The following is a 27,061-nucleotide window of genomic DNA, read 5'->3' on the forward strand; positions in this document are numbered from 1 at the left end:
TTGCCATCCACTTTACATCTCGTGTGCTTCAGCTTGCTTCCTAAGCACAATCAGATGTTTCACTTACCTTCAAAAACAAACTACCTTTCACTCGGATGGACTACAGGTAAGTGTATTAGGCATGGTAAAATATTCTTGTAAGAAGATCATTTTTCCTAAAAGAAGGCATAGTTTAGGCAGGCTTTGTTAAGTTTTACACCAAAATATGTGGCAATAGAAGGCATTATAGCCACACTACTTTCTGCATTATAAAACGTCTAGCAGGCCTCATCCTATATTTAAACCTATATTATTACGTTTGGTTATGTTAATATAAAAGGCGCGTGCATTTTAAATCCTAAGATCTAATCACTCAAAAGGCTTTAAAACTCATAGAATGGGTGTTTTATCAGCTATCTATTAACTAGATGCCAAATGAGCGAAATGTGGAGTTAGAAAGCATAAGATTAGCCACCCTCTTATGCTTACTTTCTCACCGTCTACCTTACCTGACATCGTTTAATATCGGCCGAGAAGGTAAGAACAATCTACTGGGTGACAAGGAACCTAGCACGGGACTATAACTTTCCTTTTTCTCGTTTGAACTTCTCACTAGTAAAGCGCAAATCATCGTGGATTATCCTATGTGAAATGAACCGTCATTAGACCTTGGTAATTGGAAGGAAAGTTTTTGGTGTATAATTTTGTAGTGTAGCTGAGATCTTAGCTGTGATGGATAGGCCTTCAACAAGGTATTAAGTTCTCACGAATGCCTAGATCGACTGTTCACTGCGCAAATCACTAAGTTTGTTCTTGCAGATGATACTGCCACGCAATATGATACTATTTTTTGTCCTTTCGTCACACTATATCCGAAGGCCTGCATAGGTATCCGGAGTCTTGACGTCCTCTGTTCACAGGCCACTTGAGCCATTTGAACCCTCGGCTGCAAAGACTCAATACCACTGGAGTATGCCATTTGGATGAACAATGTCTGGACCGACTCGCCCCAGTCCTATGTTGAAATGAGCACTCGTGCCACTTTACCTGGTTTCATAGATCAGGCCTTCAGTAAAGGGAACGCCAATTTAGTGTAGTTATAACTCTCTCCCAAATAAAGGGCCAATTAAGGAATTTCCTTCCCGTATTCGTCTTGTCTTCATTCCCCCTTCCTACGTAAACATTATATTAGTAGCATTCAAGGATCTAAGGCATCCCCATATTTAGATAAAACTCATCATTCACGAGTAATATCTCCCCAAGTTTCTGTGGGTTGTATAGAACCACAAACAGAGGATGAAACCACATCGTTCCAGATCCCAATCGAAGTATTCAACTAGTAGGAACACTTTAAACAGGTCATCACTCCCTGTATGCGTCCTCTAGTGGTGGTCCCGTTCCACCCTTGGGACCGATTAACAGATCCACCTACTTCATGTTATAGTGACCAATCAGAGGGCAAGCGAGCGAGAGAACGGTCTACGAAATCTTTTAAATGCTTTTCATTAGCCTGTGAAAGAGGGATCTTGGAAATTCGAAAATAAAGACGCTTTCATATGGTATTTTATGAATTATCTCCATCCTCATATTGAAACCCTTAAAAAAGTGTGTTTTAGATTTTTCTTCGATGCGACTTTTTAAGTTCTCGATTGCCTTCACAGAGGGTGTCGTCTTTGCTTAATTACCAACTAATCTATTTTACCACTAACTGGTTTAAAAATGCCTTTCAAGAAATGGGAAGGCGTCTAGCATCCTTCTTCAGGCATTCATATGTCATTAAAGGAAAAATCCTAAAAAAAATTTTGCCTTAAGTTATAAATGCGAAAGACAGAAGGAACATTAACGTAGACATTCGTGCCACCAACGTGGTAGCTAATCTGTGGAGCACTTAAAAAGGCGCTTTTAAGCAGATTTTGTCTGCCATGTAATTATATTACCACATGCAAATGTTCTACACTTTTGGAAATCCCATTTAAACACACGCTTCACCTGTAATCACTAATTTGCACGTCTAATCCAATGATCTTTTAAACTGGATTTAAAGTGACCTTTGCTTTCTTGGCTGGTTTTTCTACTTGGAATCAAGGAAGTAAACAAAAAGGAGGAGAAGAATTTATGGGGTAGTCGGGGAATCTCATTGCCATGACTTTTTAAAGGATTTGAGCATGATAGTCGCCAATTTCTGCTCCCCTTGTAATGCCACTTGAGCCAACCTGATACTAGTGATTATCCACCCAGCCGCCAAAACTGTTATAGTTGGCATGCAATTATTTTATTAGCGTTAAAAGAGAGTGGAATATACGGTAGCCAATTGCAAGACTTAGAGGTGACTCGAAAAATGTTGACACAGAATGGTAGATGAAGCACGCCAAAGACGAGTGACTCTGGAACAGCTGGTGGACACCCTCATCATTTGAGAAGGCAATTTGTGGAAGCTGGACACATGAGTGCCACAAGGCAAATATGTCAACTACGGACCACAGATATTAATCGTTAAGGCTTGCCAGTTTGCAGTTGATGGTTAAAAATTGCTTGCAAACAAAAAAGCTACCGATTGCTTTAGGGCGATGATATACCTCAGTACTGCACACTTCTAAGAGACGCGCCACGTGAACCCTGAAAGATTCTATTTCCTTTAAATATAAGTCGGTGGCAAACTGGAGTCGCAATACTTCACAAGGAACAGTCGTTTGAGATCTCAAGACATGCAAAACCCCTCTTCCTTTTATTCATATTCAGTCAGAACGTGTCAAAACTTTTTTGGACAAGGCCACACTTCTTCAATGGAGATAACTGGGTCCACGTTAAGGATGCCATGTCAGGTTCCTAAAATTTAGCTTTTTATTTCCCCTAATGTTCGAAAATCCTAAAAGGCCTCGAAATTTGCAGTCTTATACCCTTTCCTGAGATTGGTCAACATCACTTACAGTTAGACGTTATTTATGCTAGTAGCCGCTATAACTGCGGGAGAACAGGACTGCTCCATTCCTCCAATATCCACATTCGCAAACACGCGGTACACCCAGCTTACTCGTACTCATCTGTGTTGAAATCGTAGCCTCTTCTGCCGCCTTTGAGTTGATTAATCGACGGGAGCCGATCTCACACACATGCGTCGGCTTGCCTTAATATTACAGACGACTTATCGCAGAAGCCCTCATTGTTTTAGGACATAGCCATCGAGGCGGGAGTGAAGGATGATAGAATGGATTCACGCCTTATGTAGAAGGTAAACTGCGGACTGTTCTTGCCGCGAATTTAAGGGAAACCCCTTATCACAGGACAAGTGAAGCTAAAAGACGGATCGCATTCTGTAGCGTGCATCCTTCAAGCTCCAGTCACTTTCGATCCTAAGGAAAACCGCCTTAAATTAGGCCGTGGCGGTTTGTGAGATTACCAGTGGGTCACCACATAGTTAACAGCCTTTCTGGTGTGAGTCGTGGCTTATTTATTTCTCCCAGCTGACGTCAAACCTTCGTGCTGTTCAGATCTGGTACTATGCCAATGAAATTACAACAGCTGTTTGTTTGAATCAGATTTTGCTAGCTGCTGTTGCTGACCCCATCTTGTTGGAGATGTCTATAACCCCAGAATAACGTAAATTCTAATATTCTAAAATGATCCGTTTTCTTGATTTCGCCTCTTCCTTGCTCCCTCCTAAATGGCTGGGACCAGGATTAGAAATACTTTAAAGCGCAGATCTATTAAGGTCAAAGCCAGTCCACTATTAGAGGCACACGTGACTAGGAGGTGCCAGTGACCCATATAGCCAGCTGTCTTATCCACACACAGATACCACATCCCTGCGCCTACCTGTACACGTGGATTAATAAAGACGGCCACTCTGGAGGCTTCGTCGATTGTCTATGTGGTCGAGAGCCAAGTTGGGTCAAGGCCAGTAGGTCATACGATTGGCGGCACAGGTTGTAGCACGTCTCGAATCATCCATGATTGTAAAGTATACTTTAACCTTCTGATGGCTGAAAGCATGAAAGCAACATCAAGACAATGTAGAAGAGTTTACGTAAAAGCATACCAATCCGACAAGTTGTCATATGCCTAAGATGACTATACGAAACCGCAAATCACGTATACACAACTGACCACATCCGTAATCTCGGATCCTGTCGAGTGCCTAACCAAAACATGCGAATATCTTTATTCGTCAAGACGTATGAGCAAATTGAGGAATAAAATATGTGCAGGTGACTGCAAGCACACTCCCAAAAATGCAGAATTGCCATATTCTTACGCATTTGAGACACGTTGACTGACCTTGGCTTTGCTAGTCTTTCTGTTTGATCAGAAGAATCGAGGGATAACGCGAGTTGGCAAGAGAAAGTACTGCATTTTAACTAAATCATTTTCGCAACTGGTATTAAAGTTACATAAACTGTTCTCGAGGACCCTCTGCCCTCGATAGTATCAATTCGGTTGTGTAAATGTGTTAGAAGTAGGCCGCAGTAACGTGCGTTCAGAAAAGCTCCTTTAAATCTGGCATAAATTGAGGATTTTATGCTCCAGGCAAGGAGAAAACGCTTTATTTCACCTATCTTTGGACAGAAAATACAGCAATCGCATCTCTCATGCCTCCAAGCCTTGGCCATGAGCTGGGAGTGAGGTTGGGTGAATGGATGGTAAGTAGGGTGGAGGGAGGAAGAAACTGCTCCATTTCTCTGGCAAGTGATTACCATATTTTATTTAACATTCTACCATATGAGAAGTGGATTAGACACATGAGAAATAAGAAGACGAGGTGACAAGACCAGGGGATTCCTGCACCTGGATACCAGTAACGCTTAAATTAGAAGAAGGAAAGGGGGAGAAATACGTAAAAACACCTCGTTTTGAATAGCTATCAGGACAAATTTTCCCTTTATCCATCTTTTTGACAATAATTTACTTTTCTACTTCTGCTTGAAAGTGAAGATGGACCGATTTTGAACCGAAATGTCAAACGTCCTAATTTTACTGATGAATCTACGAAGTTCACTTGGCGACTCCTTTACGGTTTTGCAAAAAACATATTAGCGGAACATATGTGTGGCACTGCGAATTCCCCAGTTTGACCCGAATTGACAAATGTGTGACATCAATTTCTCTGCATTTTGCAGTTACCGATCGTAGCAAAATGTGTGTGGCGCCAGAAGATGGGCTGATTTAAAACAGAATGTGCCTCCACTTATACCAGCATTCGCGTACTTCTTCTTGAGGTTGGACTTGACAAATCAGAAAATAAGCGAAGTAGTTTTTGTTTTATCCACGAAAAGGTTTTAATGCTTTGCAAATAAATTAGGAAATATTGAATGCTGGCCAATGTGTGGGTGAAGGCCAACAAACTTTAACCCTCTTCAAAGTGTCCTCTCTAAGGAATAGGAGTAAGAGACCAATGAGGAAAGAGGGAAATAGGAAAAAAAACACTGTTTCCGTTTATTTCCGCAGCCCTGAGTTAATGTCCCACCCACTCACTGGAATGATGAAACAGTTTTCACGCCCACGCTTATGAGTCGTTTACTCACCAATAACTCGTCCAACTTGTTTTCTTAAGGTCTGCACTCCTTTTGAAACAAATTGAGCGCTTTTAGACGCCAAGTTGGATACAAATTTTAAAGAGATGCACACTTCCTGGGAGATGTCGAATACCTACCTTCAAAGTACATGGAAGATAGGCCAGGTATGCCATACTGCTTGTCACTTCAAAAGTCGTCCCTGCCCAAAAGCGAGTTCATCATTTAACATCGTGTCTTGAAGGTTTGCCACATAGTTGCTTTTCCAATTGCCCTTATATTACTGAACAATAAACTAAACTTGAGTTGTCACGAGTATTTCCAGACTTATTCATCCCCAAATGACGCTGTCGTATCAATCATGCTTGATTATTTCCAAAATCTATATCATTTTGGCGACGTTCGACGTGAAATCACTAAAACTGATAGTAACAAATAAGGCTGTTACTGAACTCTACTTATAAGCGCAAAAGTAGTGTTCGAAAATCCTGCCAACATTTGATTTGTCTGTGCTACGTAGATAAATGACTAAACATTGTCAAAACATCAAATTTAGAAGTCAGTGACTTTTTTTCAAAAAATTACTAAAAACCAATGAATTTGCCTATAGCGTTATTAGGAGGGGATTCAAACGATCGGCACTCTATCAATTTCCTCTTGGCACAGGGCTCTTCACCTCTCGTCACATCATCTTTCCTCTCAGTTTTATAATACACAATCATCTTGCACGAAAAAGGTTCCAAAATTGAATAAATAGGAAGAGAAAGAGGCGGAAGAAGGAGGAGAAGGGAGGAGGGAGTGGTATAGCTATTAACTTACATGGAAAAGGTGAAGATGTGTAGATAGGTTTCACTGGTTTGAGCGTAAAAATAGCAAGCATTGTTGCTGCAACGATGGTCTGCTTAAAAGCGGCTACACATGCGTACAAGAACCCACGCACACACATACACGCTTCCGCATCCCACGCCGGTTACTTTTCTATAGGGCAAAATACATTAGCTTATTGCATATGTTATTTGAATGTACATTTTGGGGAAAAAGTGTTCGGTTAGCACAGCTCGTGACAGATTTCCATGACTCTGTACCCATTCCCGTTAAGTTATGCCGATGGGCATGCTTTTACCGAATCAGAGAGGAAGGGATTTCAGAGAAATCCTCTGCACTGATGACACTGCTGGCGGACTCCCCTTATTCAAAGATTGCATGAGCATTGAAGAGTAACTCAAAATCACAAAATTTAACCTTTGCCTTAAAACCAAACGCCGAAGAATACCTCAAATCCTCCTTACTCCAGATCAGAATGTGTTTTCGGCCACAATAGATGCCGGCATTTTCTCTGACACCGACCCAGAACAATGCTGAGACACCTTATCCCAACTCGTCATTGACTAGAATGAGCAGGTCTTTGACAGAAACTTCTTCCCTCGCTACCAAAAAACGGCGACGGATGATGAGGAGTGGGCAAGGAATCGCTAATATCTAGTAGAATGGTCCTTTCTTGGCTCGCCTCCGAAGAGGGTTGTTGGATGGATAACCGTCTAAATGAGAAGGATTTCGACGACTCATTACAACAGAGAAGTTCTCGGCATAAAGACGAAGTGCCTCTGTCAGCTGGTGAAGTTCGCAACCAAGAAGCGTCAGGTGCTGCAAACGATCCCACGTTACAGTATTCCCAACAAACGCACGCGCGCACACACGTCCGCGCCTCACACCTGTTACTTTTCGGCCCAACAAAATGTATTAGCTAGTATGGAAATAAGAAAATAATTTATTAAGTAAATACATCTGTGCAACGCTAGCCAATCATTTTTTCTCACGATCAGCTGACCAATCATTGAGTTGGCAGCAAATAAAATCAATACTTGATGTGATGGGAGTTGACTTAAAGACTTTTAAATGCCAAAACAATCGACTTGACATTAAAAATTTACTTAAAACAAAGTAGTTATCTTAAAATATCACAATTTGGAGAAAAATGGATGTGATAGTAAAATGACTGAAAATTTTTTTAATAATTTTGTTTATTTCTGATTTTTTCTTTGAAAAAAACATTTATGGACATGTATTGACTCAAACTACGTAGGTTGTGTAGCAGTTTGATTTGATTTATATTTTTGTCTCCACGTTTAAGTCCGCGGGCGCGTCAGTTGCCGCGGATTGCACATCCGCTCCGCGGCATAGCCTTCAGGCCATGCGGATGGCTTCTTAGCCCCTCTTGTATGCTAGCAATGCATCCTCCACTATGCAAATTTGGCTTGCCACGTCTCTAGAGAAGTGAGCTCAAAGCAAAAGTACATCTCCCTTGGATTTCTCCGGCTGAATGCCTTACGCTTTGACGTGAGTGAGGGAGCCCATCTGCAGCGAGTGGGTGAACCTGTGAAGACTCTTAACAGAAACCTGTCCTTAGGAGTTGTCCCAATACCAGGTTCTGCATAGTGGCTATTGGCATTATAGTAACACCACACTTTGACCGCTTCAAAAAGTTTACCACGGAGCCATTTGTTTTGCCGCCTCCACGCCTCTACTGCCTGAATGGAACCCATTGAAATGGCCTGGTGACGCTGAACGGCGAACAAAGTAGCAAGGAGTTGATGTGCAAAATTAGCCCCATAACACTCTTTTAAACCTTGTCTTTTGTTAACTGACTTTGCCTTTTGGCCAACATCCTTGTGGCCGCCGATTGCCCTCATTAAGGGACATCGTCCGGTATTGAGCATTTCCCCTTCCCTAATAGAGACCACACATTGGGGGAAAACTCCGGATGTTGCAGGACTGCCGAGATTCTTCAGTGACATTGGGATAAAATTTCCTCTCGTGCAGGAAGAGCCAAGGACCGGAGTTTCTAGTTGGCGGAAATTATTTATACGTCACCGTCTATTTTTGATGGCTGAAGTGGGCAATTGATTAAGAAAAGCGAAGAGAAAGATGCTCAAAATGTGAGAGGAACTGTGAGACCATGTGACACATTGTTTACCTTTACACTGAAAAAAGCAGACACTTTGGCATCTGCAGGTTGCTCTCCCGCTCTGCAGCATAGCTTTCCGGCTAGGTTAGCTAGTAGTATGTTCTCCCAGACTGCTTTGGGTTATTTCATCTTCAACTAAAACTCGGTAGCTTTATTGGTGACAGCCAAATTTGACGTATTTCCAGGTATTTCGCCAACGAAAGAGGCCATTCCTCTAGAGGTTATTTAATCCCGAAACTTAAATATTACAGCTAATTGCCTCCCGTCTCCATAATGATCCAAACACAAACTAACTAAGCGAAGTCTTTATCAAAAGATACTTTTTTATCCATAAATACTTTTCGATAATGCGTGAATTCACAAATGTAGTTAATTCGGTAGGAGAAACACCTTGTTTTATTTTACGTATATTCAAAAAAAACTGCAAATCCTATTTTATTATTTTAGAAAATGGAGCACTTGGATAATTATTTACTACGCTGGCGATAATCATCTACCCTGTCTAGCAGGGAATGCAAACTGCGCCACTATTAACGACGACGCGTTGTTTTAATTAGCTGTGCATTTAAGCAACATTTAAATGAGGCACTTTTCCCCTTTTTATATGAGTTACTCCCAACTCCTAGTTACGCTTCCCACAATTTTGCTGCAACCGATGGTTTATTAGATTGCTACAGTGGGGGAGGGAGAATGAAAAAATTGCATGTTCATTGAATACAAGGCATGGAATTGCTGCTTTTTGCGCTCTATGGAAAAAACCACTTTGTTAGGAAGAAATTCTCCTTAGCTGGCAGACAAATGTCCTTTATACACCTTTCGCGCGATTTTTTCTTACACGTCCTTCCAAATTTGTCGAATTTTAGTTGATTATGTGAGAGGTGCTTAAAGCTTTACCTGACACACTTTGATCTGTAGAATGATGTGTTCTTATCATTCTATTTCCTTGTGAGATTTACTCTCCTTCCTACTTGCCCTCACCCCATAATCTCACGTACAGATTTGACAAGCTTTCCAATATTTCAAATTCGACCCATCAGGGGAAGCGAAACTCTTTTTACTTTTGTTTTTTCTTCGATGAGATCTATGCAGAGATACTTGCTTTTTTCCCCTTATTAGTGAGGCAAAAACAAGACCACCCCTATTGGGCGTGCGAGTTTTATTTAAAAAAAGGAGATAAATCTTTTGGCGGTAGAAATGACTATTTATAAACTGTCATAACATGGCACTATCGTCTCTAAACCGCTGAGCACTGGCAATATGCATATCAAGAAACCATGCACAATGATTTTATTTTCTATTTTTTGTTCCCTCCTCCAGCCTTCACTTATAATTAACAAATAACGCCCAATTGGTTGCCTCTCCCCATTATTCCCAGAATTGCATGAGATGTAGAAGTTAACAACAACAATAAAGAAAGTTGCCTGCGGTAGCAATTTATTACTTTTACTTGGCCCTACTGTAAAATACGGAAAATTTTTCTCACTACATCTTTCTTCATAGTTTAATTATTCTTCCCTATTTTTCGTTGATGCAACATAAAATAAAGATAAAATTCGTTATCGAGTAAATTGGGCTTTGTAATTGGTAGGCACCTAAGGCCAACCTATTCATTTTTTATCCCTTCCGAGCCGTATGTTTGGAAAGTGTTCAACTGAATTTAGAGGAAATTGTCGCCAGCATTAATTTCATTGGTTGGTGTGGGGTGATCGATCGTGTGTAGCCAAATAATCAATTTTTCCTCTTACGCCAATTGGATGAGAAGAAGGGCAAACGAACACTACTAAAGTGCTTTTATGCAAGATTTTGACAGTAAAATTTCATCAAAATTTTTATTTGACAGCCATAAACCTTTAGATGAATATCAGCCCATCGAAATTTATTAACTACATTGTAGCGAACTTAATACCGCAATCGCACATGAATCAAAATTTGGCGATACTTCGAAAATGTGCCATTTCTGTTTTCACTTGAATTTATGGAACAGAAAATAAAAATCTTTCCACTCGACTTTTTGTTAGAACAAACTTAGTAAATGCCGATTTTTCAGAGGTCATTACTGTGTCGGGTTATTGTACAAAGATCGTAACTAGCTTATTTTAAGCAAGACATTTCTAACTCCCCATCAGAATCAAATGTTTCAATGTAGTCAACTGTAGATTTACGCCTATTTCTTCCATGTAAAGGTCAATCGAAGGAAAAGAGGACAATTTTCTGGTGTTGTTTGCAGGAGCTGAGATTTGTGTGTGAGTGGGGTTCGGATCCTTTCCAGCTGTCAACCAGAAAATTAATGAAAAAAGACTTTGATACAGGTGTCCGTTGCCTACATGCCTGAGTATGTCATGCCTATTTATAACTCTTTGACCTTGACCTTACGGTGAGTAAGAGCCCATTTAGAGTGTATTTAAACCTGATCTCAGTTAATGAGAATGGGATAAGCATGAGCAAGATATCTTTAATATTTGAGAAGGCGACGCGGAAATGGACCCTTCTAAGAAAGATAACAGGGCTCCTTTTTCGTAATTGTGGGCGATAATGTGAAGCGAGACTCATCGGTCTCCGCTTCCCTTTTCCTAGCGCTCTTAGACAAGCCTGGTTGATTCACTTGGGCCATATTTATTAAAGGCGACAAGATGGGGAGAAAAAATACAATGTTCAAGAAGGAGGGGAGCTGCGGTCACTAGGTACGGGAGAGGATGATGCGATCACGAAATTCGAATTTTCTGCTTGCCTCCTCCATGAAAGGTACATTAAAACAACGTAAGTATTACAATAATATTTTTTTCAAAGAGTAAGGAGCGTATGCAGCGGGTGAGGCTGTAAAATTACATCGTGTAACTACCCTGTAAAAATAAACCCTCTTTCGCAGAAGTTGCTACTTCCGCTCCGTCAGGAGAATAAAGCTTTTTTCGCCATCTTCAACAGGTCCGGGACTATAATCTTCAGCGGTTAGGCGCTTTCCTACCAGAGTGTGAAATACGCATCTTGGCAGTAAAGTGGTGCGTGACATAGAGCTGGAAGGTATTAGTGGGTAGAACTTTTGGAGGCACCTTCTCCAAATGTCAGTCAGTCAATTAGTCATCCAGAAAACTTATCTAAAATGTACAGGGAATTCTATGGCTTGAAGTATAAGGTAGTGAACAATTCTTCTTTCCCTAAATGTGGAATTAACCTCTCAGCAGGTACTCATAAAATTCCTGATAATTTTGGCAGTTTTGGATCATGCATCTACCGGCCAAATCGAGTGATTGGTGATTTATCACCTTCAGTCCACTTCTGAACGGTACGACCCACCATCACCTGTCACATCTTTGGAAAAATTTACAGGAAAATTCAGTGGCGTTGGAGACTGCATTAACCTCGATTTGGAAAACAGGCAAATTTACATTGTTACTTCCACCAAGTTCCTTCCTAGTGCGGCACACTCGAACGCCACATGGGATGCTTCGTTCGCCAGACAGCAGTCATTATTTTCTCCTTAAATAGTTTAATTTCGGAAGTAGGATGGACAAATTTTAAGCCTCAATAAGGGATTTTGGGTATGATTTGACCTGCCACCTGATTGTATATGCCACATTTCTGAATCAGCGGAATGAACACACTCAGTGCTTCTCAAAAAAGTCGGATTTGCCTGCTTTTAGGAATGTTTCAACAAAAACTCCGCTGCTTTGATAAGCGTCTTCATGTGTTATTTTTAAACGGCCCCAAAAAGGAAATTTTTCCACCATTGACATATGCCTAAATGTTGGCATTCTTTTTGTGCGCAAGTCGAATTGCCTACTTTTAATCTCATTTATGTCCACTTATCAAAATACCACCCTCAAATCACCTTATTTCTTGGGATAAAGCCTTTTGAAGTGAAATTTTAATTCTTTTGCCCAAAAGTTCAATTATGTAGGAAAGCAAAGCAGCTCTGGTTGCCTGCATAATTACCATACAATTAGACCTTTTGCTTAAAATTGCTGGCTCTTCCTTTAGTCCGACTAATGGGGATTAACAATCTGGTGTGAGGCAGAAAGAAATTGCTTCTGAATAGACATTCCTCCTCCTTTATCCCTAACACGCATTGCCTTAAATTTGAAAAGTTAGAAGGAAGTACTTTGGACAGTTCATCGTAACAAAAAAATTAAGCATTACTCCAAATATTAAAAGCTGTGAGATGAGGCATTTAAAGTGGGCTATACTAGTGTAACAGACTGAAAATGCTTCAAGTGGACCACTTGCATCCACGATCGCTTGAGACTACAGAATAGGTATGTGTCTTTCTATCTGTTTGTCAGCCTGTTTTTTAAACAAGCACAAGTCCGTTAAGTTGGGGACAGACGAAAAGTAGGGGAAGATATTTCCAGAAATTTGGCAAAGACTAGCGGGCAATGCGAACTTGACATCGGGTAATCAGGTAGTATTCACTTGGTCCTAGGCAAAGATTTTTCCACAATTGTACTCTTCACTTTCAATTGTCCTCTTTCATGCGGAGGAGAATTCATTCGAAAAACGGAAGTCGAACTAGCTAAACCTTTTAGTCATTTACACACACATCCAGACACAGACATAATTGTCACGCAATGTCATAAATGAAATAAATAATGTACTTTCTGAAAATAGCCACATATTTCACCAATTTCAACTGCTTTACTATTGATGAGGCAAAATGTGAACAATTTCTTTAAAACCGGCTAATTGTTAAAGTGACTCGATCCAAGTTCTCCACTCTAACCTCATTCCTATTAAGAATAGGGGAAGTAAACGGTATTTTTAATCTTGAAACCAAGAAAAAAGAAGTCCTATTCCATCAAGAAACTTGGCAGCTATGTGTCTGCCTTTGTTAAATCGCCCTAACATTGAAAGCACATGACTCCAATATGGCCACCGAACCTCAAATTTTGTCCCATTTCTCACAAGGCGAGGATGCAGTCATGAGAGTTTCTGGTACAAATTGCGTGGGCATAAGATAAAAAATAGCGGTGATAGGGCTTTCCCCTTCTTTCCATCCTCAAGTGTGGTGCATGTGGTCTTTTTAGGGAGCAAGTTTCCCACCTCTAAGGGGCTCACGAGCTTGAGTTGACTTGTAAGAAGAGCATCTTCTGCCTCTTTCTGTCAACTTTCGGAAAAGACATGGTTTCTTTTGAAAGCCAGCGTTAATCTTTGCTAAGGAACGCGTGAGAGACAAGTGCTTTTACAGGGTATTATATACACTCACCAACAAAGCGGCCCGTAGAAGTGTGGGGCAGTGGGGTGGTGGGATGATAGATCCTTTGGTATGGAGTTAAGGGGAAAGCACTCAATGCTCGTTTTACTCGCTTAATGTTGCATTTTAAAAGTTGTTTACCATAACTAATTCATCAATTGCCAAACATGGTATAAATAAAATAAAGGAAGTGAATTGAAGAAATGTCAGCTGCTATAATTGTCTGGGGATGGAGTCCACCTACTTATAATCTACCAAAACATTCCTTTCCGAGTTTGAATTGCTAAAGTACAAATTAATCATAGCGTATAAATGACATGTTAGCCAGAACATATAATCCTTTACTCGCTTTCAAGGATAAAAATACCATCCAAAAGTCCTTCACCACCAAAACCACTTAAAATTTCTGCTCAGGATGGGTTTTATCACCACATCTTAAGATGCTATGCCATGAACCTTCGAGGGAATTTTTCCCCTCTTTGAAACGAGTAGATAAACTCCTCTCACATCTGCTGGATTCATCTAATTGCCAACTGATGCCAAGTTACAAAGAGAGGGAAGAATGGACGAAATCTTGAGATTACCTAACACAGGTCATTGTGGTGAAATCAATCAGAAATCCCCATAATAAAGCTTCTGATGCCTTGATGAGTTTTTGTAATGTAAAGGGGGAAGAGCTAAAGTCTTGATGATAGACAAGCAGAGAAGTAATTTTATAAGACAAAAGGTCAAGTGGGTAGAAGAATCAATTGACAATCCTACAAGACCTGTAAATAGCAGCCATTCAGTCTGTCTATTTGGATGTAAGCATACCTTGAATTTACCTGCATCTCTAATCTTGCCTCATTGGCACCAGGACAATGCTTGAGTAACCCCTGAAGACACTGATTATTCAAGAATCGTCTTCTTCCCTGGCCTTCTGTGCCTAAAGACGCGCGCTTTTCCTAGTGCCCTAAAGAAGGACTCGGACGCAGTATTGATGGTAGCTTCAAGCTGATCCAATCTAACAGGCGAATCGGCTTCATTTCGTTGTTTTCAAACGGATTAAATGGCAAGGTTGCCACATTTTGACAAACAGACTGTATTTGGGCATTGTAATATCAATGAGCGAAAAAGGGACATAATGGGGTGGATACAAAGGAATAAGTCATCCCCAAAATTTTCCACAAAAGTAATTAACCTGTGGACGGCCACATTTCACATAATTGGCTAGCCGAGACCTTTAAGGTGTCATTAGCCTACAGCTTCTTGTCACATTACAGAAAGTGTAAAATGTTCCATTGCGGCGCACCGTTTAGAAGTAGTTCGGGAGGTTCCACTGGTTAATCACCTCGTTGATTTACCTTTATCTATTCTCCCTCAAATAAGTCGGATCCATCTGACATGTTTTGACAGCAGTGACAGCCACTTTGTACTCTACCTGAAAAAAAGAAATGTTCAAACGGAGATGGGCGATGAAAAAATAGAGGCAGAGGGGTTCTTTTTCATGATCACCGCGAAACTCTCCAAGCCAGCATGAGAAGATCTAGACTCCCAAAAACTTTAGCATAAAATTTTTTCCCGAAAAAACCTAAGGATGTCAACATATTGAGTGAGCACATTTTTACCTTCGATGCTTGAACTTTACAGAAGTGTTCAATCGAAATTTTTGCCCAATTGCTAGTTACTGTTTAGAGAGTAATTCTACCTGTCAACAAGACATATCAATTTGACAAGTTCCGCGTCTTTTTTGTTCATTCGCTTTGTTTTTCTCGCCCTCTCTTCCCCTGCCTCTCTCGATCTGGCTTCCCCTCACTCCCTTCCACTCTTGCTATTTTATTTATACTGGCCAAAGCACTTAACGGGAGAGGCAAAATCTCCCATCGGGTGAAAACTTTTGCCGCAAAACAGAGCCATTTGTGCATAAAGTGTTGGGGATTTTTAACGTTTTGTTTCTCCTTCATGATTCATTTTTGCTTGGCCAGAGCGCTGTAATGAGTCCATCCGTAGATATTTCCACCAATGTAATGAAGTGGATGAGACAGACTCATTGCCTTTTCTTCTGGCTCTACACGCACTCTTCCTTGCTTCGTCTGCCATCTTGATAAACCTTCCGTCTTCGCGGTCTGTTCATCATGAATAAACTTCCTTACCAGTTGCCGGCTACAAAGGTGGCCCATCACCCTTTCATTTGGCTGTCTGGGACAAGACCGTCTAGGTAGTTTGTATCCTTTGGCAACTTTGACAGGATAAAGGCGTTCCGAGTTCCCACAGTAGAAATGGGACCTTTTACACATTAAGTTAGTTCATTTGATGATTCATGCCTGATGACTGAAGAGCCGGATTTATACTTTTGGTCTACCTGAGATGTGGGTCGGACTTTACGGTTTTGCAGCCGAGTCACCTTGCACCTACCAAAGTTTCAGGATGTTCCACAGATCACCTGAGAGTACATTGTTGTTGTTGAAGTTATAGCCGCTCCTGCAAATCAGCTCTCGATGCTACTGAAATCAAGTAGTATTTAGTAAAAGTAATCAAGGTGGGGTAAAAACACCCCTGAAAAGGCGTAACTAAGACGCCTCCCTTAACCAGCAGATACGTTATCAGTTCTAACATTTGCTACCATCTTGTCGTCCTTCTTCTTGTCTTCTACTTCACAGGAAGGCATGTGACAGGCATTTTAAGAAGGAGGCTGGCGAACGACGCCCATAACGAGAGGGAAAGTGGGCAGAAAAGCGATTTTTCAATTTGTCCCTTCCGCTGTTTACTTACATTTTGTCCATCTTGTCTTTGCCAGTAGTTTCTCGACATTTTCCTACATCTCTTTAAAGGCTCATTTGAACGAGGCCTTCTCAAGAGGCAGAGTTAGGGGAGGGGAGATGTGAAGGGGAACACCTTGTGTGCCACAAATTTAGTAGATAATTCCCAAAAAATGTGCGGCAATTGGTAGGACCCTATTCACATGTGTAAGACGTGCTAAAATCATTTAAGAAAAATCCGCCAAAAATTTAAAGACAATATTTGTAATTTAGTGACAAATCTTATAATTTTTGAGCCTTTTTATTATGCTATTTGGTGCAATAATTGTCAGTTGCTCGTATGCTTTTGTATTTTCCATTCCCCTCTCGTTTTCTCCGCTCTTTGACAACCATTCACACAAAGTTGTCACCTTACAGATGAATTAGTGGTTTAAAAAAGCCTCCTAATAGGTATAATTGTTGAAAACTACTTAGTAGTTATCAGGTTAACGTAACCTGTCAGGAAAGCTGAACCGGTTGACATTACTCCGGGGTCTCAAATCAGCTCCGAGTAGCATCAATTGTGCTTGGAGCAGGTGATGACTTAAGATAAGAGCTGGATGGACAAAAATGTAGATGGAAGAAGTCAATTTTGAAGGTCAGACAAGGTGCTACCTAAGTTTTAATTTTTTTCTGGAATATACTTCTTCGAGACAACAAGGGGGCAGATTGGACCAACACTGTAACTGAGCAGAAGCCAATAAATTTCAAGGTGAATAAGACAAAAACAAACCCTTCAAAAAAACTTTTAACATTTGCAAAAGTTGCCATATTGCGTAGCAAAACCTGTCCTCCTCTAATCAGTCCTCTCAACTCAAGGATGTGACACCGGAGGTAGAAGGAGCAAAAAGGCGGAATAAATTTCCCTTGGCGCAGTAGATCCTATATGTGTTTACCCCTTTTCCTGTAGAAAGGAATTCCTTGTTTATCGGACTGGGAAAGAATTTAGTTTCTAGGTCAGAATTAAAAGTTCTTGTAGTGTCGTAAGGGAATTTAGTCAAGGTGCTTGCGTGAAAAAGTTATTCCGTTTTTTGAAGTTGGCAGTTCGTTTTACGGCGTGTTCAGAAGGGCAAGAGTTCAATCGCCTTAGCTTACATTTTTACAGTTAAGTCTAATTTTTAGGGTATCTTGAGAGTCTTCACGCTCTTTTCTCCTATAATTCCTTAATTTCTACCTGATATGTGATTGCCCAGTGCCAAATAGAGGTAGAGACTTGAAGTGCTAGTTAACTACAGAGGATAAGGACAAGGGAGAATGCCCAGTCTCCTTTCTCTCACTCCCTCCCATCTAAAGGGTACCTTCCTACGGGCAAATTTTATGACACCAAACTGCATGAAGAATTGCTTCCTCTATTAAGACTTCACCTTTCTAGCAGCCAGTTCAATTGTCAATTCCGTCAAGTGAATATGTCTCGTCTGTGCTTTTAAGCCATCAAAAATGGGAGAATTTCAGGTAAATGATTGCTTGTAGAGCACATCCCACCCACATATACAGGCACGCAAAAGAAGCACAGTTTTCTCACAAGGATTTCTTGCCCTATGTACGAACAGTTTGTAGATACCCTATGATGGACTGGCATTCTCCATGTTGACATCTGGAAGCCAATCCATACATTAGGTTAGTTAGAAAAAAAGAAATCTAAAGAGCACAGAGACCTTTTTATTATACGCAAACTGATGGCCGTTCCCTCCTTTTTCCCTTTGCACCTGTTTTCACGGCATGCGGGTGGGATCCACTTGCTTGGTTCCCACGAAATTACCTGCCTGCCCATCTCTTCCGCCTCCGCCCTCAAATTTGTCGTACTTGTAATCCATTTGCTTCATCAACTGTTAAACATACCCTGTGACACGAAATAGAGCAACAAAAGTGCCGCCTTATTATAAAGAAGGGAGAAGGAGAGACTTCCTTACTAAAGTAGATTATCAGTTAAATCACTCCTCATCCGGCTTATTCAGCCGCAAATTCAAAGTCGAAGGAAATTTTAGTAGAAAGTACAATAAAAGTCTTTGTGATTTTAGCATCCTAGAGTACATAAGACTCCCTCCATTAGGCTGTGTAAAAACCACGAATTCTGCTATTTTTCGTCAACGCGTTTTTTAAATGCTCTTTACCTGTTCACTTAACCCAATTTTCATGTCATAATTCAGGATTAGGGAGGATTTTGTGCAAATCCCTTCACCTCTATTTTTGGAAGCATTTTATAGAAAATCGCTTTGCAGATTGAAGTGCTGCTCCTTCACACATTGCCAAGATCCATGCCTGTGACTGACCAGAAGTTCAACCCCTTGGCACCCTCTCCAGGTTCCAAATTATCTGAAAATATGAAATAGGGAACTTCGGGCAGAAAAAGGTCTACGTTAACTATAGGGCCTATATTATGTCCGAGCAGAAATAAATACGAATTTGAGTTTTTGCCATCCCTACAAACACATCTTTATACCTTGATTTGCTCATCAGCAAAAGCCACACAGGTGTGCACAAAACTAATGATCTGCATAATCTGCAGACTTTTCAGGGCTATTTGGTGATTTAACTAGTCTCATTCACCACTTTTTTGCAATAAGATCAAGAAATTAAGTTAATACTCAATAAATTACCCTCACAAAGTCGTAAAACCTACCGCAGCGAAGGCTTCGGTTATCTAATTCCCATTCGAATGAGATCGGCCTCTGATTGGCTACATGCATCGACTTACTGCAAGGCGATTGGACATGGAGACTAGAAAGAGTCAACTGTAGGGCAATTGGGGCCTGATGGTACCACGCTGTCATAAATGAACTAATTACAGTGGCGTCTGTAAACCTCTCACGTAGGCTTTGAGTGTATATTACTTGTCATGCTATATAAAAGTAGTATCTCATTACCATATCCCATGCAATGCACATATTAATGTTATTTTCTCAAATAATCCCTCTTTAAATTTAACTAATTGAAATCAGTTTGGTCAAATTATTTCTTCAGTTTTAAAAATTATGTCAAGGAGGTTTTTGCTCCACATTTATACATTTAAGTACCAGAAGACCCTCCGACTTCTTGTCGCACTAGGCACTATAAATCGACGGTAGCTGTTGTACATCACTCGGTCAGGATTGCAGAAACAGATCCATAAAATAGTTAATGATCAAAATAACTCCAGTGTTTTATTTTGGGAAAGGGGAGGGCAGGGCGCAAGGAACAGAGGAGACGGTAGAAAGGCACTGCCTTATGCATATATCTTTATGCAAACGTCATCGTTTGGGTTGTTATGAGCCAGCATTATACTGTGGCTAGGCGATTTACTGAGCCAACTTAAAGCTCCCTTTCCAAATGACCTCCAGTTAGCTAAAACGCAAAGTCTAACTCAAGGCCAAAGTCTGGAATTTCCTGTTTGCTTTTCGTTGAGGTGGGCCAGTGCCCCTTATTTAGCTGATTCCGTGGATTCCTTCTAACTCTTCCACCTTGAACACCATCACTAGTAGGGTGTTGAAAGTTAGCTACTAATCCCTTGCTTAAAAAATTTGACAAAGGCTTTACAATTTCAGCAAATTCCTTTACTTATTTTTTACCATTTTGTCCATAAAATGGAGTAAGCAAGTTGAAAACAGTTGTAGATATTCTTTTAGGCTCTCCCTCGCCTAAATCACGTCGAATTTTTTGGTGGTCCATCAACTTCAATTCTTGTTGTTATCATATGAGAAAGACTCGTCAATTGACAGGAGGTGGTGCTTTTGCCATAATGCACCATTGAAATTACCACTTTTGCAGTGCTTCTATTGCCTCAAAAGGGGGAGGTGGAGAGTGAAAAATAAAAGAAGTACTCTTGTCTACCTATATGATAAATAATTACTTAATTTTCTTTAAAACAGACGCTTTAAATCTCTTCTTTTTTCTTAAAAGAGCTAAATATTCTTTTTAGGAGAAAGGAAGGAAGTCAGAATACTTGGTAAAGAGAATGTTATTTGAGAAACCGAATAAACATATAAGATGAGCATTAATTGCGTTCCTGGAAAGTACACTTGTTGCTGACAGGGTCTATTTATTTTCAGCCGCCCGTTTCATATTTTGTTGAATCTCACGCCTCCTGGTTCATAAGGCGCAACACATATGGGAATTATTCCAAATATGAATTAACTCTCACTGCTACTGTGCTCTTTTGACGCAGTGGAAAAAGGGCATTTTTTCACTACAGGTTTTTTAAAAATGGAACCAAAACACTTTAAAGATTGCTTTTCCCACAAAGACTTTCCTCCACCTTTTTATAACATAAGATTTATATCGATGAATGTTCTTTTCTGCATCTACGGGTAGAACTGATTGAGACTAAAAAAGGGCGAGATTGTCTATCCTCCCTCCATTCCAGGCATTCGGTTCCGTTTTGACTTATTAAATTAAATTAAATTTATTCACTTCAAGAGAAAAAGAAACCCATTTTTACTTAAAAAAATTTTTACGGTTACACTGGATATCTCGTCCCTTCCCCATTCTACAGGGTGCTCGGTCTTCTGTTCAAAATTAAAGACAACTATTTGTCTTTCTCTGTTTTTACTGTGCTCTTCAATTTCAAGTTAGCCAGTTTGATGAACCCCCACGCAAATAAACTGCCCCCATTTAATGGCTGATAATGGAATATATATGCACTTTATAAATATATATATATAAGAGAAGAGGCGGCGTTTGATTTGTTACTTTTCAAGTCATAAAATGGACTTGTATTCTTGTAAATCAACCCTTTTAAATATTTTTTGCTGTACTGGTGAAGAAGGAAAGGTGATGTACAGTTAAATTGAGTGTGTTGGGGAGAAATTGATGCCCAAACCCCAGATGTAGAGGAAGTGAGGGAGAGACAGAAACAACGAAAAGTCTTGCACGAAACCTTATCAGCAGTATATCTCACACTCGGGAGATAATTGTTTCATTAAATTTTTTTTTCTTTTCCTCATTTTGAAAAGAATATAAATACATGTTAGAAGATTACATGAGTGGATAACGAATGCATTACCCTACTTCTGATACTAAAGTCGCCAACACTTATGGAGGTATTGCCAAAAACGGTTTAATTTGTGTGGGTGTAAATATCTTTATGAATTTACTTAGCCTAAGCTAAGGCGAATTAGTAAAAGTAGGTAAAAAAAGAAAGAAATAGGAAAAATTTTGACATTATATACCATAAAGATGTGGCTTTGCTTAAACCGGTGAAATCCTTACTTTTTACTAGTCCGGAGCATCGACTTTAAATGGGGCCTCTTAAAAGATTTTCCTGTTCATGGAGAGAGCGAAATCCCACAGGATGAGATTTTGGCCTGCCTCTTATTTAAATAACAGAACTTTTTACTACTTTTGTGTACATTTCTTATTCTCCTCTTCCATTTAGAAAAAAAATGAGACAATGAATCGCAATGAGACAAGTAAGTCCAGGAAATCCGAGCTTTATCTTCGAGTTCAGTGGAATGACAGCCTTTTTACTTTTTAAACGAAAATTGCTTAAAAAATTTGTTTACAAAACCTTCCAAGCTAATGTGCGTGTGTCTGCCTTAGTATGTAAAAATAAACGTCAAAATACCGAATGTATTCTTGATGGGGCTAAACGCAGCCTCTTTCATGTATCCCTTCAGTTTTTATAGGTCCGTTAAGAATGAAATGATAAATAAGGGCCGACATTTATCTTTTGATTTCTTTTTAAACAAAGTTTATTTGATTAGGTTGTACGAATGCAAATATAGGTGGTGTTTAGTTTGCCACATTTTACTCAGGATGGTTTTAAACAAACATGACCTCTTTTAATGAAATAAGGAAATTATACACGCTTGCAGTGAAACACGTGCACCTTGCACTTGTGACAAAATTTTGTTTTTAAAATTAGATTTTATTTTGTTCCCATATTCCACGATATTTTCCTACTTTACCTAATCATTTATTTTAACTGAAAATCGTATCTCAAATATCAAGCGTTCCTTAATTTTTGTGTAAAAAGATAATACTCATGTGATGGCAAGCTGCGGATTTACTTCTTTGTTTTTTTTTCTTGACAAGGATATTTAAATATTCTACCACAAGTTTCTCGATGTGCTTCCCCTGAGGCATCTTAAGAAGGAATTTTTCTTTCCTCTTTCTTTATAGTAGACCTTATTTACCTGCTTTTCTTACTCGCTTTTGGGGACTTCTTTTTAAACTCCTTAACCCCTTAGTACTCCTTAAGCTTACAAAATTTCTTTTATCGCCATACCAATTTACATCGCTTCCTCGACCAAATTGTCTCGCATTCACAGACCTTTCCCTTGTCTGTCACTTTATCTATATTTTTATTTTATTCTTTAAAAATCCAATTAAATAAGTCAGTAAAGGTTTGGTATGCGCCAAGTTGACTGGTAATTTGCCCACTGATAAAGCAACATCAGTGTGGTGTAGGAAACCACTTTAAGAGACTCTAGAAACACCCTTTTGAAATGATTCATCAGAAAAGGTCTTTAAATTAGCTACATATTTAACTACTTTTCGCCCGCTTTCAAGCGCGATTTCATGTATACATTATCCAGGCTGTGGTAGATACTGTCTCCCCCTTCTTCCAAGACCCATAAAATGAGACATCTTGCTTCTCGGATTGAAGTATACAGTGAAATCATAGCACTGGCTTTAACATTCCATCTAGTTTGCGTGTGCAGATCTCACAAACGATCAGGTCTTATTTTCTGGGGCTTACAGTGCTTAATGCTACTGTAGCATGCTTTAACTATGTTGGGGTTTCCGTCCCTCTATTTTAAGCAAATTATTATTACCTGTCTTAGTGTTTTATCAAGGTATATATTCATGCAAACCCCTACAAAGGGTTTCAAAGGCCTTAAATTTTGCCTATATCTACTAAATAATTCGCCCACTCGTGAATTCACCACTTAAGTGGTCCGTAAACTGGCCGCTCACTTTCACATTTTCGCAATAGAGGTCGGAAAACAAGTCGAAGGTACTTTGGTAAATACTTAACACTTCATCTGGCGACAACCTCATAACTGCACAAGTAATCAGCGAAAAGTGAAAAACGCTTTTTACAATCATGTCTGGCCCGGTTTTTGGCGCCCTTTCAATGCAAAAACATGTACACACTTAAGAAGAATTCAGATAAAGCATTTTGTGATGTATAAAGCTATTATTCAAACAGACAAAAAGGGGAAGAATATTAAAGACATAAAAATATAGCAATTTAAATGAAAAAGCCTTCAGTTTATTTTTTTGGTTTCATACATTTTATAACTTTTGAATGAATTAAATATTTCCTCACTCACTTAGTTTTATTTATTTCCTTTTTTCATAAGAAAATTTCAGAAAATAACTTTTATTTTACTGCAGTTAATTAAAATTCGAGGAATATTTTATTTTATTTTTAGTGATTGTGTTGGGAGAAATTAGCCGGCTTTTACGTTTGCATGCATTTTATAATTAATTAGGCGGTTCAGACTTCAAAGGCAAATTTGCCTACGGTTCCTAATGCCTTTTTTTACAAAACAGGACCCGTTATTTGCCTTATAAATGAGGACAAAAATAAACAAACTATTGGTGTTTTTTTTTACAAAAAATTCCTGCTTAACTGTTTACAAAGAGCGACTGTACACCGTTCACTGATGACCAGCCTTCGGCTCTAAACCGGCACTTCTTTCTCCCATTGAATTTGCATGTGAGTAGATTTTTCATTTGGTGAAGTTTTTGTAGGAAAAAGATATTCTTCTGTGACAAAGTCGGGAAGAAGAGTGACGCATGCTTTAAATTGTAGAGGAATTTTCCACCGCTAATTATAGGTCCTCCTTCCATTTCAGCTTCCTATCTGATGGATATTCCACAGTCGAAGACAGACGACTGTCTCCTAGACCTCACCAACTCCTCTGATGACCTTGCAACTCCTCCAAAACCACCCTACCCTCGGCGCTTCACTAAAAACGGCCTCGCCCAACATCAGCAACAGCAGCGGCAGCATCAGTATCAACAGCAGCAACACTTAAGAAAACAATCGCAACAGCATCCAGGCGATCCACCAACTTCCAGCTCCCTTCAGAGTCTTCAGCCTCGTCCCCCTTTTAGGGACTTTACAAATTGCAACAGTCAAAGCATAGCGTCGCATAAAACCTCTGGGACCTCTAGACGACCTTCAGGCATCAGCTTTTTTGGCTATAAGTACAGTAGAGCAGTGATTCAGGATCCCTCGACTGGATGCTGTCTGCGAACTTTTTGTCGCGGTTGGATAGGCATTCTCCAGCTCCTAATCGCGATCCGAGCAATTTTGGCGCGATTTGTGTTCCTAGCTTTGACCTTGACACTTGTTGTGACGGTGGTAAGCGCCAAAGGCGAAAATGTCTACTGGTTGTTGTGCCTCCTTATGCTTCCGTTGCTGGTAGATCTGTGCTATTCAATTGGACTCGTAGTATCTCCCCGGCGGGTTCAGGATAAAACTGAGAAGTGGTGAGTTATTGAGTCAGCTTCTAATGGCTTGGCATAAATAGCACCAGAATTATTTTAAAATAACTGGTTAAGAATTCAACATAAATTTGAGCACAAATTTCTTTAACAGTCTCTTTAGACACAATTATTTGGTTCCATGGACTTCAAAAGCGGCTAATCTGAAAGTGCAAAATCATTCTTATTCCAGATAAACTGGAATTTGAGCGGAATTCCTGCTTTCATGCATTAAGAATTCCGCCTCTGTAAATGCCCGACAAAACAGCTTTATGATAGGTTTATTAGTGGGGCTGGTCAGCGGCGTTTTTTAGCTAATTTTGTGCCCTATAAACTCAAGTTATCCCTTTTTTATGAGCACAAAATTGGCATGAAATATTTAAGCTGTCCACCACGTCCTACTGTCTAGTAGTTATACGAAATCTTGCTGTGCACATTAATTTTTGTATCATATGGAAGTTTTTAGGTCACCTTTTAAACGCTTTGGTCCCGATGTGCCAATTTTTTTCTTGCGGCCAGAAGAAGCCTTTGATTTGAGTAGTATCGTCGCACCTGGTGAATTCTGACGGGATGCATCCACTACCATCCTGGTTGCAACATGCGACTGAACATTTGTGAAAAAGTGTAGCATTCTACTGTTCTCGTAGAAAGATGAAGCCGAATAGCCCGCTAAGCGCTATTTGTGATGAGCCTCCCAGCGGAAGTGGCAGAAAGGAGGGTTTCCGGCCAGAAAGTTTGCACTTTTACGCCTCCACTTGGCAGTAGTTGGCGGTCTTTGTAATTAACCCTTCCTGACGGCCATTTCGACGGTTAAGGATGTCTGCAATCTCGGAAATACGTTCCTGGTTCAATGTTCTAATAGTTTCCTCTTTTTATGACTAGTTACAAAACGTTCTAGAACGTCGCGTGCTCTTTCGACTTCCTTGATTAGTCGTGCTAATAGCTCCAACGGATAAGAGAATGGAACCACTGCATGCCTCCTGACTACCACCCGTTTAGTAAAGGTTAGGAAGATTAACGTCTACTCGATGAGCTGGAAGACCAAGCGAGTATCCAGCCGTCATCGTGAAGATCAAGTCATACATTTTAGCAACTCAAACGCATATTTATCCGCCAAACTTGTCAGTTGTTCCATGTGTTCTCTAGGTTTACCAAATGCCTTCTAGCCTACCTTTTTTGTGCATGTCCACCGATCTGGATCATTGAGCTGCATCAACTACAGCAACTGAACGAGGCAACAGACGCGGTAATCAACAATCAGGGCTTCATAAAACCCGGTGGGCTGATGTCCGTGCGAAATCCCTGGCTGCAGGCGGGGCTGGTCTACAATGAACCCGGTGTAAGTTGGGCTGACTTTCAGGAAACATCCAAAAGACTTGAGGTGCTCTTAACATCCCTACCGACATTCTGAAGGTTAAGTCTGTACCGGAGTCATTTTTAGCAAAAAAAAAAACGAAAAGACAGGTAGGTTAATTCTTTTTTAAAAAAAGAGCCTGGTTTCTTTCAGTCGCTTTTTCTGTCTAAATTACTTAAAATGTCTTTGTTTGGGTAGTGCAGAGCAGAAAGTAACAAAGGAGAAGCTCCCTCCGGTGTTTTCATAAGGCTGGATTATAAAGGGTGTACCTAAGGTGGGGTGAGGTGAGGCCATCACCATTACCACGTATAAACATTCCCAAAGGCAACCAAGGGTAGTTAAAACTTCTTAGAGGTGGAAATGCTCTTTCCGCACCTGTTTTATCCCCTACTTTCTCTTCATTTTTTTGTCTTTGTAAGCTCAGCATCTACTAACCCTGTCGTCGACTTCCCTACTAAAAAATTTCTAATCTATCGCTTTCACATTAAACAAGAAGAAGGAGGAATATCATGGCGATATGCCTAAACAGAGTGGGAGATGATGCATATAAAGTTGCGTTTTATCTCCAAAGAATGGGATCTTTCTTCCCCTTTGACTGTTGTTACCACCTGGTGTGCATGTGAGTGGTGAGGTCTTAGACAAGCCTGTTCAGGCATAAACAGGAGAGGAAAATTGCTTAAGACCACACACACGTGGACAGGCACAGAAGAAGCACTGTATTCTTGCGACGAAAAGATGCGGGCCTTGAGAATAGGCATTTGTGAGTGGATCGTTGGGTAACAACCAATGAAGTGCATGCCTGACGTTAACCGGTCAGTCGGTCAATCAACCAGTAGGTGAACAATAGGAAATGCATAGTCTCTGTGTTAAAGTCATTTG

General features: G+C 40.1%; 4 protein-coding genes across 4 annotated transcripts in view; 2 read left to right on the forward strand and 2 right to left on the reverse strand. All coding sequences in view use genetic code 11, as the record gives it.

The window, feature by feature from the left end:
* EGR_07773 (hypothetical protein) overlaps positions 1-5,925 on the forward strand; it is a gene marked incomplete at both ends in the record, with an annotated part of 11,705 nt that extends 5,780 nt beyond the window's left edge. Inside the window, 3 exons of the mRNA XM_024497022.1 lie at positions 1,175-1,307; positions 1,489-1,584; positions 5,731-5,925. Coding sequence (XP_024348576.1) covers positions 1,175-1,307; positions 1,489-1,584; positions 5,731-5,925 — 424 coding nt within the window. The remainder of the gene's footprint in view (positions 1-1,174; positions 1,308-1,488; positions 1,585-5,730) is intronic.
* A 1,364-nt stretch (positions 5,926-7,289) lies between these two features.
* EGR_07774 (hypothetical protein) lies at positions 7,290-11,803 on the reverse strand (the record flags this gene model as incomplete). The annotated part of the gene is made up of 5 exons (XM_024497023.1): positions 7,290-7,416; positions 8,772-8,881; positions 9,510-9,559; positions 10,568-10,720; positions 11,749-11,803. 5 exons carry the CDS (start codon positions 11,801-11,803, stop codon positions 7,290-7,292), a joined length of 495 nt encoding a protein of 164 aa, XP_024348577.1.
* A 1,213-nt stretch (positions 11,804-13,016) lies between these two features.
* EGR_07775 (hypothetical protein) lies at positions 13,017-21,354 on the reverse strand (the record flags this gene model as incomplete). The annotated part of the gene is made up of 8 exons (XM_024497024.1): positions 13,017-13,112; positions 13,166-13,208; positions 14,221-14,279; positions 18,217-18,253; positions 19,278-19,338; positions 19,959-20,069; positions 21,079-21,253; positions 21,289-21,354. The coding sequence occupies 8 exons, from the start codon at positions 21,352-21,354 to the stop codon at positions 13,017-13,019; spliced, it is 648 nt and encodes a 215-aa protein (XP_024348578.1).
* A 424-nt stretch (positions 21,355-21,778) lies between these two features.
* The window catches only part of EGR_07776 (Transmembrane protein 26), a gene marked incomplete at both ends in the record, with an annotated part of 11,826 nt that continues 6,543 nt past the window's right edge, over positions 21,779-27,061 (forward strand). Inside the window, 3 exons of the mRNA XM_024497025.1 lie at positions 21,779-21,797; positions 24,177-24,834; positions 25,975-26,167. Coding sequence (XP_024348579.1) covers positions 21,779-21,797; positions 24,177-24,834; positions 25,975-26,167 — 870 coding nt within the window. The remainder of the gene's footprint in view (positions 21,798-24,176; positions 24,835-25,974; positions 26,168-27,061) is intronic.

The sequence above is a fragment of the Echinococcus granulosus genome, assembly GCF_000524195.1.
Source record: "Echinococcus granulosus chromosome Unknown EG_S00086, whole genome shotgun sequence".
Taxonomy (NCBI): domain Eukaryota; kingdom Metazoa; phylum Platyhelminthes; class Cestoda; order Cyclophyllidea; family Taeniidae; genus Echinococcus; species Echinococcus granulosus.